The sequence below is a fragment of the Artemia franciscana genome, chromosome 11 (assembly GCF_032884065.1).
Source record: "Artemia franciscana chromosome 11, ASM3288406v1, whole genome shotgun sequence".
Classification (NCBI taxonomy): domain Eukaryota; kingdom Metazoa; phylum Arthropoda; class Branchiopoda; order Anostraca; family Artemiidae; genus Artemia; species Artemia franciscana.
In genome coordinates, this window is record NC_088873.1 from 25,288,805 (window position 1) to 25,302,124 (window position 13,320).

At 38.1% G+C, this 13,320-nt stretch overlaps 1 protein-coding gene across 2 annotated transcripts in view; it reads left to right on the top strand.

Moving 5' to 3' along the window:
* LOC136033009 (JNK-interacting protein-like) overlaps positions 1-13,320 on the top strand; it is a 32,330-nt gene that overhangs the window by 18,819 nt on the left and 191 nt on the right. For both annotated transcript variants that reach the window (XM_065713540.1, XM_065713541.1), the window contains 2 exons: positions 7,811-7,939; positions 10,882-13,320. The exon at positions 10,882-13,320 is cut by the window's right edge and continues 191 nt beyond it. In XM_065713540.1, the coding sequence (XP_065569612.1) occupies positions 7,811-7,939; positions 10,882-12,741 (1,989 nt within the window). In that variant the 3' untranslated portion in view covers positions 12,742-13,320. The remainder of the gene's footprint in view (positions 1-7,810; positions 7,940-10,881) is intronic.

Sequence of the window (13,320 nt, forward strand, 5' to 3'; positions counted from 1 at the left end):
CCTTTCCATATCAAACAAACACAACTTGAAACAATAGGGAAATTTTTCCAAGATAGTGGAATTCAATTCAGTAAATATTTTGGCCCTATGTCTAAGGGTCGTCTTCAGCACAACACCAGAAAAATATATCCTTGCTTCGTCCTTACTTCAAGGAAGTTCAACCAGGACTCTAGTCCTGGACTCCAGGAAATCCTTACTAAAGGACTTTTTTAAAAATAACATTTTTAGTTTTAATTTTCTCATTTTAATGTAAGACATTAAAATGTTTCGCATTTTGTCACATTTTAATGTGTTATATATATATATATATATATATATATATATATATATATATATATATATATATATATAAGGGTGTGGGGGGAGGCTGGCTACCCTCCGATCACTCTTGACTCTTACAAATGGAACAAGAACTTTCTATTTGAAATTGAATGAGTCTTCTCCAAATTCTATACGACCTCACCTTCCATAAAACCCTTATATGTTAACAATCGACAGCTTGCATAACTTATAACTCTTGCCTCCGGGCTTTGGGGGGATTTATCAACCCCAGAGGCATTGTTGTAGGTCATTTGGACTATTCTGAACAAAATTACTGTCAAAATCTCGATCAGATGCATTTAGGGAAAAGAGGGCGTTGGGGGATTAGTCGCCCTCTGATCACTTTTGACTCTTAAAAGAAAATAGAACTTACAATTTCCAATCAAATGAACCTCCTTCAAAGTTTATACGACCACCTCTTCCCTTAACACCTTATGTACCTCTGGGCTATAACTTACATCCCATGCCCCCTGGCTCTGCGGGGTTGTGTCAACCCCAAAGGCTTTGTTAAATGGTCTTTGGGTCAATTTTGAACAAAATGGCTATTTCAAAATTTCGATGAGATGCATTTAAGGAGTAAGAGGACGTGGGGGACTTGTTGCCTTCTGATCACTTTTGACTCTCAACCCTTTCAGTCACGAATTCTATTGGGGAGGATGAAAATTATGCAACTACCGTTTTTAGGGCTTTTGACACACCAGGGTCATACAGTATTTTTCAAGATTTTTACATTTTTTTTGTTGTGCCTGATCTTCAATGTACTTGGCTGAGGACAAATGACAACGTTTATGTATTCAAATACTATATCAACAAAAAAAAAAAAAAAAAAAAACAATTAGAAACCATGATTACCAAATGCATTCTTATTACGTTCTTATCTCATTTAAACACATTCTTATATCATTTTACGTTCTTATTTAGGAGTCTGCAATTTTATAAAGCGGTTTCTGACTTCCTCCAGGCATAACAGGACCTTGCATTTGGTGTAGCTGAAGCGGGTTTTCTCTACGCATGGGGCATTTTTGCGCCTGTTTTGAAGTTTATTTTTTCAGACCAATGGGCAAAAGAGTCACCTTATATGGCAGAGTATGGTCTTCTGAATTGTGCCTTCCTCGTTTTTTGGAGTGGCGGAGGTAGCAACAGGGGGGGATATTGATTTCATTGATTTTCGCTTCCTCGTTGTTAGTCAAGGGGACCGAGCGTGTGGCATCCCTCCCTCTTTGCTAATAATCCGAGACTCGCCCACCTTTAGACGGAACGCCAGGGAATCCAGAGTTTTTGGACTTCTGTGCCTTTTGAAATTCGGTGTATTCAAGCCAGCTTTTCAATACCACCAAGGCGATCAGGTGGAACACGAACCGCAGTGGATACTTCCTGGACCGAATGAAGACTCGATAATACAAAACCATTCGGTTGAGTTTATCGACGCCGCCCATAAACCGGTTATATACTGCAATAGCTTCCGGTTGCCTTACTGGTACTTCGACCTTGTTTTTGCACCATTTCTTCAGTTCTTTCACTTCTCCACGTCTTATCATATTTGAGACAATAATGATTGACCCGCAGTTCATCCACTTCACCAGACACAAGCTGCTACTTCCCATTTCATAGTAAGGTCCCCTGCCTCTTTTCTTGAGGACTGTATCAGAGTCGAGCTTTGCACCATGTACCCTGTTCGCTCTTATGGTACCTGTACTGTAAAATCCCTTTTTTTTCCCAGTTCTTGTAGCAGAAGTATGCTTGTAAAAAATTATCAGAGAAAAGTCTTGTATAAGGAAAGAAGTGAACACGACTTGTCAAGGTTAGAACCATGCCTGGGCCTAATTCAAACTCCTTCTCTTCGTCAGTAAGGATGCTCTTCTTCCTCTAATAGACATTGAAAGTCAGTATTACACGGTTGCTTTTGCAGAGCATGAATATATTCATACCCATGGGGTCGGTTTGCCACGTATATACTACAATACGACCAAAGCTCCCGTGGAAGGACACATTTGCTCATCAACTGAAATGTAATCTGAAGAAGTTGTACTCTCAGTATTTTGCAGGACTTGGTCATTGACAAGTCGCACCTTCTACAACTCATCTGGATTCTGAGGATCCTTGGCATCTTTGTCGACCAAATGAAAGAGGTTCCGATGTCAGCAAAATCGGTTGAAATTTAAGGCGTCGGCTATAAGCGGCACGCGTGTCCAGCTGCTCAGGTTCATACAAAATTGGGGACACTTTAAGGAACTCAAAGCAGTGTGAATTCCTTTATTTTCGTAGCAGTAGTACCAATACTTGTTCCTGTTTCATGGACAGAGTACAAGTTAGCTTGTTCTGCCACAAGTTCATAAAAGTTCGAATCAAAATACTAATTAAAATATCCCACAGGTTCTTCATATGGTTTTGGTTTTTCAAAACATTCGACGCATCTTTGGATATGATGCTGCCGTGGCATTGAGTGCAGTATCTTCTTCCTAAACGTTTTTTTTATAAGGTTTCTGCGTCATCCCTCTGGTTTTGCATGTTTGACGGTGTCCAATCTTTCTTTTCATCATCCGAATTTGGCAAGTCAGAAAGCTCGGACAAAACGGTTTCTATCTCGCCCAACACGCTGACATTATCCGCTTACCGGACTCTCCTTGTTGGCTATTTGCCAGATGAACTTGGAAAAAATAGTCACAAGAAGTATGTACTAAGAGAAGAAAAAAAAATGCTAAAAAAAAAAAAACAAACAAAGAAACCAGCAGTACACAAAGAAAAATCCATAAAAAAACATGACCAAAAACTGCAAAAACTTGAAAGTGGAGCGCGAGTCACACTGTCTTCACACAAGAACATCAGACTTGGAAAAAATCAGTGACATCTGTTAGTAGATTTTGTTGCCGAAAATAAGTGCCAGATGATGGCTCTGGACGTAAAGAACAAAAATCAGTGCTTGTTTACAGAATAATTCTCAGAACTGGAATAAACATACCTGGCACACAATTGGAATTCAACTTAAAAAAAAAAAACCACAACAAATTGAAGTTTGACCCAGTTTTGATGAAAACTGTACCGCTTATGTCTTCAACATCAGAGAGTAGGGAGCGAAATCTACAAAGTCGCACCATCTTTTGGGTTTTCGAAAATTGGGCATCTGGAGCATGTCCTTAGGGGAGGATGCCGTGGCCGAAAGGATTAAAAGGAACTAGAATTTTTAATTTCCATTCGAATGAGCCTCTTTCAAAGTTTAAACGACCACTTCTTCCGTTAAAACCTTATATACCCCGGGTTATAGCTTACATCCCGTAACCCCAGACTCTATGGGGCTATGTCAACCCCAACGGCATTGTTATATGGTTTTTGGGCAATTTTGAACAAAATGGCTATCTCAAAATTTTCATCGGATGCATTTGAGGAAAAAAGAGCGTGGGGGCTACTTTCCCCCTGGTCACTTTTGACTCTTAAAAGGGGAACTAGAACTTCCAATGTCCAATCAAATGAGCCTCTTCCAAAGTTCCCTCTTTCCAAAGACTACCCCTTCCATAAAATCGTAATATTTTCCCGGGCATAACTTACAACCCTTTCCCTGGGCTCTGGGGGGGGCTGTGTCAACCCTGGGGGGATTGTTATGTGATACTTGGATTATTTTGAGCAAAATGGCTAGTTCAAAATTTCGATCGGATGTATTGGGAAAAGAGGACATGGGAATAGTTGCTCTTTGAACACTTTCCACTCTATGTCCTCGGGACTTAACTTACAGCCCTTGCCTTAGGACTCTGGGGGGTCATGTCAACCCCGGGAGCATTGTTAAAATTTCGATCGGATGCGTTTGGGGAAAAGAGGGCCTGTCGATCATTTTTGGCCCTTGAAACAAGAACTAGAACTTTCAATTCCCAATCAAATGAGCCACCTCCAAAGTTTATGCGACCACTCCTTCCATGAGAACTCTATATTCCCCCAGGGCATAACTCACAATCCTTACCCCCGGGCTCCGGGAATTGTGTCAACTCCGCAGGCATTTTATATGATCTTTGGACTATTTTGAACAAAATGGCTATTTAAAAATTTTGGTCAGATCCATTTGGAGAAAAGGGGCCGTGCGAGGGGGCCTAGCTGCCCTCCGATCACTTTTGACTCTTAAAAAGGGCACTAGAACTCCTGACTTTCAATCGATTGATCCCGTCCAAAGTTTATACGTCCACCCCTTCCATATGAAGTGCCTCTGAAAAAAAAATTAATAAAACGTTTAAGCCTTGTAGCCTTTACTATAGGTAACGTTATAGCATTGCCTCTGATGAATCCATACAAGTTCTATGTTTGGTCTTCTGTAACAGATATCACACTAAAAGAAACTTAGCTAAGCTTATCATGTGAAAATATGCTCTTTTAATCATGCCCAACTTAACGTCTTTAGACTACTTATATAGATTCATATTGTGTTGCTAGAGATGCATAACTACTTATGATATGATTTATGTCGGACATACATATATTTTCATGAATTTTATATGATTTGCTTGTTACTGTCATTCTTTAGGAGAGGGGAGGTCAGTTAAAGAATATGGGTATCCCTCCGTTATATGACATCCCTCATTGCAATGTCTTGCAGAGATGAAAATATCAGATATGGTTATCCCTCCTTTATATGACATCCCTCATTGCAATGTCTTGCAGAGATGAAAATCTGTGCAATGTCTTAATGTTTAAAATCAGGGACTTAAACTGCTAAATGGTGTTCTTTTGAACTTGTGCCTCTCCTTCGGCGGACAAATATCGAACATGTTCTGTTTGAATACGAGGCGGTTATAGTAGTTGATAATTATTATATATATTTTTTTTTTTTGCAAAAAAATACATTAATGTAGGACTATATAAGGGTCTCCTCATTCAGAGGATGTATGTATATGAGGGTATTTCCAGTCAAGATTTCTGTGGGTTAGTTATGTAAGGGCAAGTTTTACGCGGGGGCGAGTTTTTTTTTTCGGGGGGGGTCCTAGAACCAATAATAATATTTGAGCCTTTGCATAGATTAAAACAAGTTTACCTGCTTTTAATGTTCATTAATTAATTTTGGTCGAAAAATCCCGTTGCTGGATCTTTATCCTGCTCTCATTTCAAAATTTTGCATATCCTTCAGATAACTGTACAGCCTTTAGTCTTGATTGACGTCCTAATTAAATTCTTCTCTAATGAATTAGCGTAAGCACTTAAACTTTCCAAATTTCAGGTCTCTTTATATCAAAAATATATCTGACTATACACTAAAGCCATTCAATAGTCAACTTAATTTAATTGTTTTTGCTATTGGATCTAACTTTGTTTGAATCTTAACTTTGTTAAATTTTAAAGAAACTCCTAAAAAAAATAAAAATAAAGAGAGAAATTCCGAATCACCAAGACGAGTTTGACCGCTGATATATTAAAAAAAATAATAACAAACAGTTCGTGGTAACGAACTGTAGTAATGAGTGACCCGGCTCAATAGTAACAAAAAATGATGATGCCTCAATAGGCATCAAAATGGAATTTTGAGTAATGTAGTGTAATGAGTGAGTAATGAGTAATGAGTGACCCGGCTCAATAGTAACAAAAAATGATTGATGCCTCAATAGGCATCAAAATGGAATTTTGATGCCAATAGTTAGATCAAAAGAATTGCATTTTAATGCTGATTTTAAATATATAAGTTTCATCAAGATTAGTCTTACCCGTCAAAGGTTACGAGCCTGAGAAAATTTGCCTCATTTTAGAAAATAGGGGGAAATACCCCCTAAAAGTCATGCGATCTTAACGAAAATCTCACCATCAGATTCAGCGTATCAGAGAACCTTAGTTTAGAAGTTTCAAGCCCCTATCTACAAAAATGTGGAATTTAGCATTTTTTGCCAGAAGACAAATCACGGATGCGTGTTTATTTGTTTTTTTGTTTGTTTTTTTTTCTCAGGGGTGATCGTATCGACTCAGTGGTCCTAGAATGTCACGAAAGGGCTCATTTTAACGGAAATTAAAAGTTATAGTGCCCTTTTTAAGTGACCAAAAAAATTGGAGGGCACCTAGGCCCCCTCCCACGCTCATTTTTTCCCAAAAGTCACCGGATCAAAATTCTGAGATAGCCATTTTATTCACCATAGTCGAATAGCTTAATAACTATGTCTTTGGGGACGACTTACTCCCCCGCAGTCGCCATGGGAGGGGCTGCAAGTTACAAACTTTGACCTGTGTTTACATATAGTAATGGTTACTGGGAAGTGTACAGAGGTTTTAAGGGGGATTTTTTTGGTTTGGGAGGAGAGTTGAAGGGGAGGGGTTACGTGGGAGGATCTTTCAATGGAGGAACTTTTCATTGGGGAAGAGACTTTCAATTGAGGGGGCGCAGGATTTTCTAGCATTATTTAAAGAAACAATGAAAAAATAAATATGAAAAGTTTTTTTTCTACTGAAAGTGAGGAGCAGCAATAAAACTTAAAACGAACAGAAATTATTACGCATATGAGGTGTTTACCTCCTCGTAATACCTCGCTCTTTACGCTAAAGTATTTTTAGTAATTTCAACTATTTATTCTACGGCCTTTGTGATTCAGGGGTCATTCTTAAGGAATTGGGACAAAATTTAAGCTTTAGTGTAAAGAGCGAGGTATCGACGAGGGTTGAGCCCCCTCATATACGCAATAAAAGCATACGAATATAGAAGTTCGCTACGTAAGTTAATTCGTAAGCTACGTATATTTTTTACTTATGAAAACGTTCGTAAAAAATTAAAAGTTATAGTTGCCTTTTTAAGTAATCAAAAAATTGGAGGGCAACTAGGCCTCCTCTCTCGCTCCTTTTTTTTCAAAATCTGCCGATCAAAACTATGAAAATGCCATTTAGCCAAAAAAAAATTAATATGCAAATTTCGTTATAATTATTTATGCGTGGACTGCCAAGATAAAGAAATGCATTAATTGAAAAACATCCAGAAATTAAACAAAAAAAAACAAGTTTTTTTAAATGAAAGTAAGGAGTGACATTAAAACTTAAAACGAACAAAAATTACTCCGTATATGAAAGGGGCTTTTCCTCCTCAACGCCGCGCTCTTTACGCTAAAGTTTTTTACTGTTTTAAAATGTAGTGTTAAGAAAAAGAGTCAAACTTTAGCGTAAAAAGCGGGGCGTTGAGGAGGAAAAGCCCCTTTCATATACGGAGTAATTTTTGTTCGTTTTAAGTTTTAATGTCGCTCCTTACTTTCATTTAAAAAAACTTGTTTTTTTTTGTTTAATTCCTTTCAAAGCCGATATGACTAACTTCATACCCGTAGTAAAAGCCGTTAAATATATTTGTGATGAGCAAATACAAACACAAATAACTGAATCTTTTCTCCGCCTAAAGAATCGTTCTAATCGAATGTATTAATGTATCCTTTCACTTTAAATATCCTTCAATTTACTCTCGTGATATTTGTATAAGATTGCTCCGATTGACATATGATCCTGCCTAAGCATCTTCAATTTGCCCTAGTATAGTCATCTGTTTTTATTTCAGCTCAAAGAAGAACTGGAAAAAAACAAAGGGAATAAGTCAGATGATGAAGAAGATGTACCAATGTCACAGCGTAAGAAATTCACCCGAATTGAAATGGCAAGAGTTCTAATGGAGAGAAATCAGTACAAGGTTTGCTTACGCTTGAAATTAAATATAAAGAAAAGTTCTTCCGTGAATAATATGGAGTGAGTTTAAAACTCAAACGGAGCAGATATTAACTTATGTAAGATTTAAAACCTAAGACGGACAGAAATTACTAGGGCGAAGGAATAAAACTAAAAACAAACAGAATTAAAATGAACAATGAGGCTGAGCTTAAAATGAACATTAATTATCTCAGTTTAGAATGGTGTCGCCGTCCTGCAAGTTTAAAAGCTACAGTAGAGGCGGTTGACAGCTCACCAATCTGTTTTAGCCCTTATATCTGCGCTTGAACGCATAATTTGTCAGCGAATCAACCCTTCCCTGAGGTCCTACATTTTCTATTCTGTATGATAAGACTGGGGAATAACTAAACGAAATTAAAACCCCACAGAGTGCGGTCATCTGATTATGTATTTGATAAGGATTCACTAAACGAAATCAAAACCCCACAGAGCGCGGTCATCTGATTAGGATTCACTAAACGAAATTAAAACCCCACAGAGTGCGGTCATCTGATTCTGTATCTGATTAGGAACCACTAAACGAAATTAAAACCCCACAGAGTGCGGTCATCTGATTATGTATATGATTAGGAATCACTAAAAGGAATTAAAATCCATAGAGTGCGGTCATCTAATTAGGAATCACTAAACGAAACTAAAATCCATAGAGAGCGGTCATCTGATTATGTGTTGACTCTAGGGAAAATTGTGCCTAAGACACACATTGATCTTTACTAATTCAACGCTATTACATCGACTATGATATAAAAAGATGCCTGTCACAAGTCTTCTATATTGAATCATACAAAGACTATGGGATACTTGGAAAAGTGGGTATCCGAACAAAAATATCACGAACTTCCTTGTCGACTTTCTGTTATCTGTGTGCCACTATGTTTCTTCTGGTTCTAGCATTATAAGCCTTCTCACCTTCTCAAGAAAGAGTCACTGTGGCTACTAAGGAGCAAATTACCTCATTCCTTGCTGAATAACCTTTTTCACGACTTTATGGTCTTAATTTGAAATTAAGGTACCGTTGTGCTTCCTATGTATTGGGGTGATATGCCTGATTTTTTTTTTTTTTTTTTTTTTTTTTTAATGAAACTCCTATTGATAGCAATGGAAGAAGTTAAATCATTATTAGTTACCAGTATTGATGGGAAAATTTATCAGTTTTTGTTTCAAATTCTTTTTTATTGTGTCAGTTTTCTTTTACTTATGAAGAAGAGTTAAATCATGATTTTATTTTGTTACTATCCAGAGAATCATGAGGTGATTGTGATATTTTGGGAAAAGGCCGTCAAGAACCACCTCCTGTGTTTGTGCTTGATTGTGCGTATCAATCAGACAGAAACAAAGTAGAGTTGAAAACCTTAGTCTGTAGGCTATTAAGCAATGTAAGCGAAATTTTGCAAGTAGAATTGCTTATTTGATTGTACTCAATTATGTGTAGTCTGTTTAACTGCCTGTTTTTCTTTTGAGGATAGGAGCAAAGAATGTAGGCAACTTACAAGAGGGAAACTGGCACTTGTGCCAAAAAAATAAACAATGCCATCTAGCATTTGACGTTTCTAGGCGTTTTTTAATGTAATAATAAGGTAAAATTAGAGAAATTGACAAAATTACTGTCGCACTAGGTGGCTGATCTCAGTTTCTTAAAAAAAAACAATTGTGAAGCTGGAAAAATGCCAGGAAATGCCACCTGCTAGATGGCATTGGAGATTTTTTTTTTTTGCACTAGTGCCAATTTCCACTTTTGTAAGCTGCCCATACTCTTTGGATGGGAGTATATGTTAGCAGCGTCTGAGGTAAAGATGCAGGTTATCTTCTAAAAGATAATTATTATGCAGAATCATCAGTTGTTTAATTTTTTTTTCCTAAGTGCCCAATAATGATACATTTTTAGTCCTATGAGCTCGAGCGTAATGTGTTCATATGACAACAATACAGTATTGCAATGTCATTATAGAACTATTCGGATCACTTAAATTTTACAAAACACATTCAGAAATTTTTCAAATAGACAACAAATGCGATATGCGCTTTGGTCATGCCTGCAGACAGGGCTCGGACCCCTCCCCCCTCCCCAAGGGGGAATTTGTTCAAAGAGCTGTCTGGAAAAAATCCATAAATTGTGGTTTATAAATGCGTTTTTTCCGTCTTTTTATAAAATATTAGCTAATGCCCTTCTCCTGTAAGATTTGGACCTCTGTGTTCCTATGTGATGCCTCTGTGGTAGCTTTTGCATAAAATTCTGTAATTTTCAGGGTAACAGTAATCCATGCTGCTTTAATAGACTGCATGGAGAACCATTTTACTGAATTTTGCCATAACTGTCACATGCAAGAACGCTCAGAACAGTATAATATTAAAAAGCAATTAACATTACTGATCTTGGAATGTATATTAAGGCTGTCAGGATCTTAGAATAGTTTTATAGGGGTGGGGGGGGGTCCATAAAGCTTAAGACTTTTCAGGAGGCTAAGAGCAAAAAGTTTGTCAGGTGGACAAATCCCTGCCAAAACTATACCCATTTCTTTTCTGAATGTCTACCATCTTGTAGAACGTTTACGACTCTTAGAGCGAATAATACCCCCCCCCCTAATAAAAGAACAAAATAACTGAGGAATCGACAACGACATTTTTTGGAGAAAGAGTATTTAAGTATTTGGGTGTTGAGGGTTCAAAATTGTTCAGCCATATTTCTTGTGTACAAAAGATTTTTCCTGGGCAGTTTTTACTTTTGGCTTTGCTTTTTGGAGATGGTTTGGATGAGCCAATTTCCTGAGTGTAAACTGCAATTTTGTCTTTGAAAAAAGCAAAAAGGATTTTGTTGCTGGAAATTGAGTAAATTCGATCAATGTAAATTAAACTCTATTTCTCTCTATGTCTTTACATGTGTATTAATGCAGATTTGTTTTATAGGAGCGATTTATGGAGCTCCAGGAAGCAGTACGGTGGTCCGAGATGGTACGAGCATCAAGAGTAGACGCTGAACTAGATAAGAAAGGAAAGCAGATCTCGATTTGGAAGTTTTTCAGTAATTTGTTTAATCCCACAAACGAGCGACATATAAATAGCCGAGTGAATTCGAATCAGCTTATTCGATTTGAACCAAAGCGTAAACTTACATCTGATGCAACGAAAGATTCGCCAACACGAAAGATAGACAAGATCGAGAAAACTCGGCTTTCTCGTCAAGAAGGTGGCCGAGTTCAAGCCTATGGCTGGAGTCTACCAGCTGACAACCAACCTGCCTCGCATCCAGAAAAGTCAAGCCACTTGCCTGTGCCAGTGCCCATTTACTGTAGACCTCTTGCAGACAGTGAACCTGGTACTCAAGTATGGTGTGCTGCTGGTGTTGACCTAAGTGGTGGTAAAACTGCTGATGGGGGTGCTCTTATTGGTGGGAGTATATTTTATGACAGTGAAGTGGACCAAAGTAAGTGGCAACAAAATTCTCTTGTATGGATATGTAGTAGCACAGAAACCGTGAGTAAGGTTACTATAGTAAATGGTTGCAGCCCTGCCGAAGTAATGACTTCTTTTCAAGTGAGTTTGTCTCAAATTTTTAGTATAGCCAGTGTTCCTGGTGCTAGTGAGCTTGATTATCCTATCCAAGAAGACAAACCAAAAGAGCCGAGTCGACGTCCCTCCAGCTCAAGTGACTCTGGTGTCTCGCATCTGGGCACTGATGATAAGCTTGTTTGTACCATTACTCATGTAAAAGATGCCCAAGCTCCTACAGTAGATTTTCCAGAAGCCCAGTTTCATAGCACAGTTGAGAGTGCAATGTCATTAACCAGTGCTCTGCCTACAATGTGGCTTGGTACTCAATCCGGTGCAATATTTGTGCATTCTGCAGTTGCCCAGTGGGAAAAAGTTTGTCATGCTATTCAGTTAAAAGACTCAGTGTTAGCTATACTCCATTTAAGAGGTAGAGTTTTAGCAGCTTTAGCAAACGGAACTATTGCTGTGTTTTCAAGAGGGTTTGATGGTCAGTGGGACTTGAGTGAACATCAAATAGTTGATTTAGAAAACCTGAATGTTTCAGTTAGAGCTATGTGTGCTGTTAATGGTAAGGCTTGGTGCAGTTTTGGCAATCGTATATTTGTTCTTGATCCTTGCACTTTGCATATAGAGACATCTTTCGAGGCCCATCCACGAAAAGAAAGTCAGATAAGGCAGATGGCATGTTTAGGAGATGGTGTCTGGATTAGTATTCGTCTAGACTCATCTTTGAGACTCTTTCATGCGATTACACATCAGCATTTACAGGATATTGATATAGAGCCGTATGTCAGCAAAATGTTAGAGGTGGTTCCAGGGGGTGCAGGCAAATTAGGCTTCAGTTTTGTGCGTATAACATCCTTGCTTATTGCCGCTAATCGACTTTGGATGGGAACCGGAAATGGTGTAATTATATCGGTTCCGATTTCAGAAGGCCTCCCATCTACTTCTGTCCAAAGAGGGGTACATCTTCCAGCTGTTCCTCGTCCTCCTGGTGGTCCAATGAGGTTGTCCGGAACTTTCATTCCCTTCTGTTCAATGGCACATGCGCAATTGTCCTTCCATGGACATAGAAACGCAGTAAAATTTTTTGTTTCGGTTCCTAGTCTTAAAGGAGAAGAAACACAGCCGTCGCAAACCAACCTGGTCATTTCTGGAGGAGAAGGTTATATAGATTTCCGCTCAGGTGAAGAATGTGATATAACTGAGGGTAAAGTTAAGCCATACTCTTCTGATCAGTTAAGCCATTTGATTGTGTGGCAGGTTCATTCTTGAGCCATTGCTAGTCACTAATTTTGTATTTTATTAGTTTATAGGCTTCTCGGCTAATAGAGACCCCACGTGGGCTGTTCACATGCCAAATTCCAATTCTGTAGAAGAGACAGTATCCAAATTACAGAGAATATATACTACAGGGCTTGATTTTGTCTTACCGATTATCTAATGGAAAATGCGTGGGCGGTTTTCTTAAATCACTTCTAGGGAAATTTATAGGTTATTCAAGACCCAATTTTGTTTCTTGATTTTGTAAAACTCTTTTATTGCGGAAATATACTCAAGTTACGAGTCAATGAAGTACCTTAACACCAAAATAAAAACAGGAGCTAATCAATTTTGCTTGTGAATGGCGCATATAATGTAAAGGGGTAATAAATTTGATATTGCTATTGCTATAATGTTGCTTTTTATGCTATTAATTTTGTTTCCTGGCCTTGACGTATGGTTAGCTCCCTAGGGTTTTCACAACCCACAAGTACAACTATCTTCTCGTTGTCACTGCAATTTTCTAATTTGAAATATTACCCAACCCAAGTTACTTTAAATTTTTGAATAGAACTACTGAAATTAAAGACT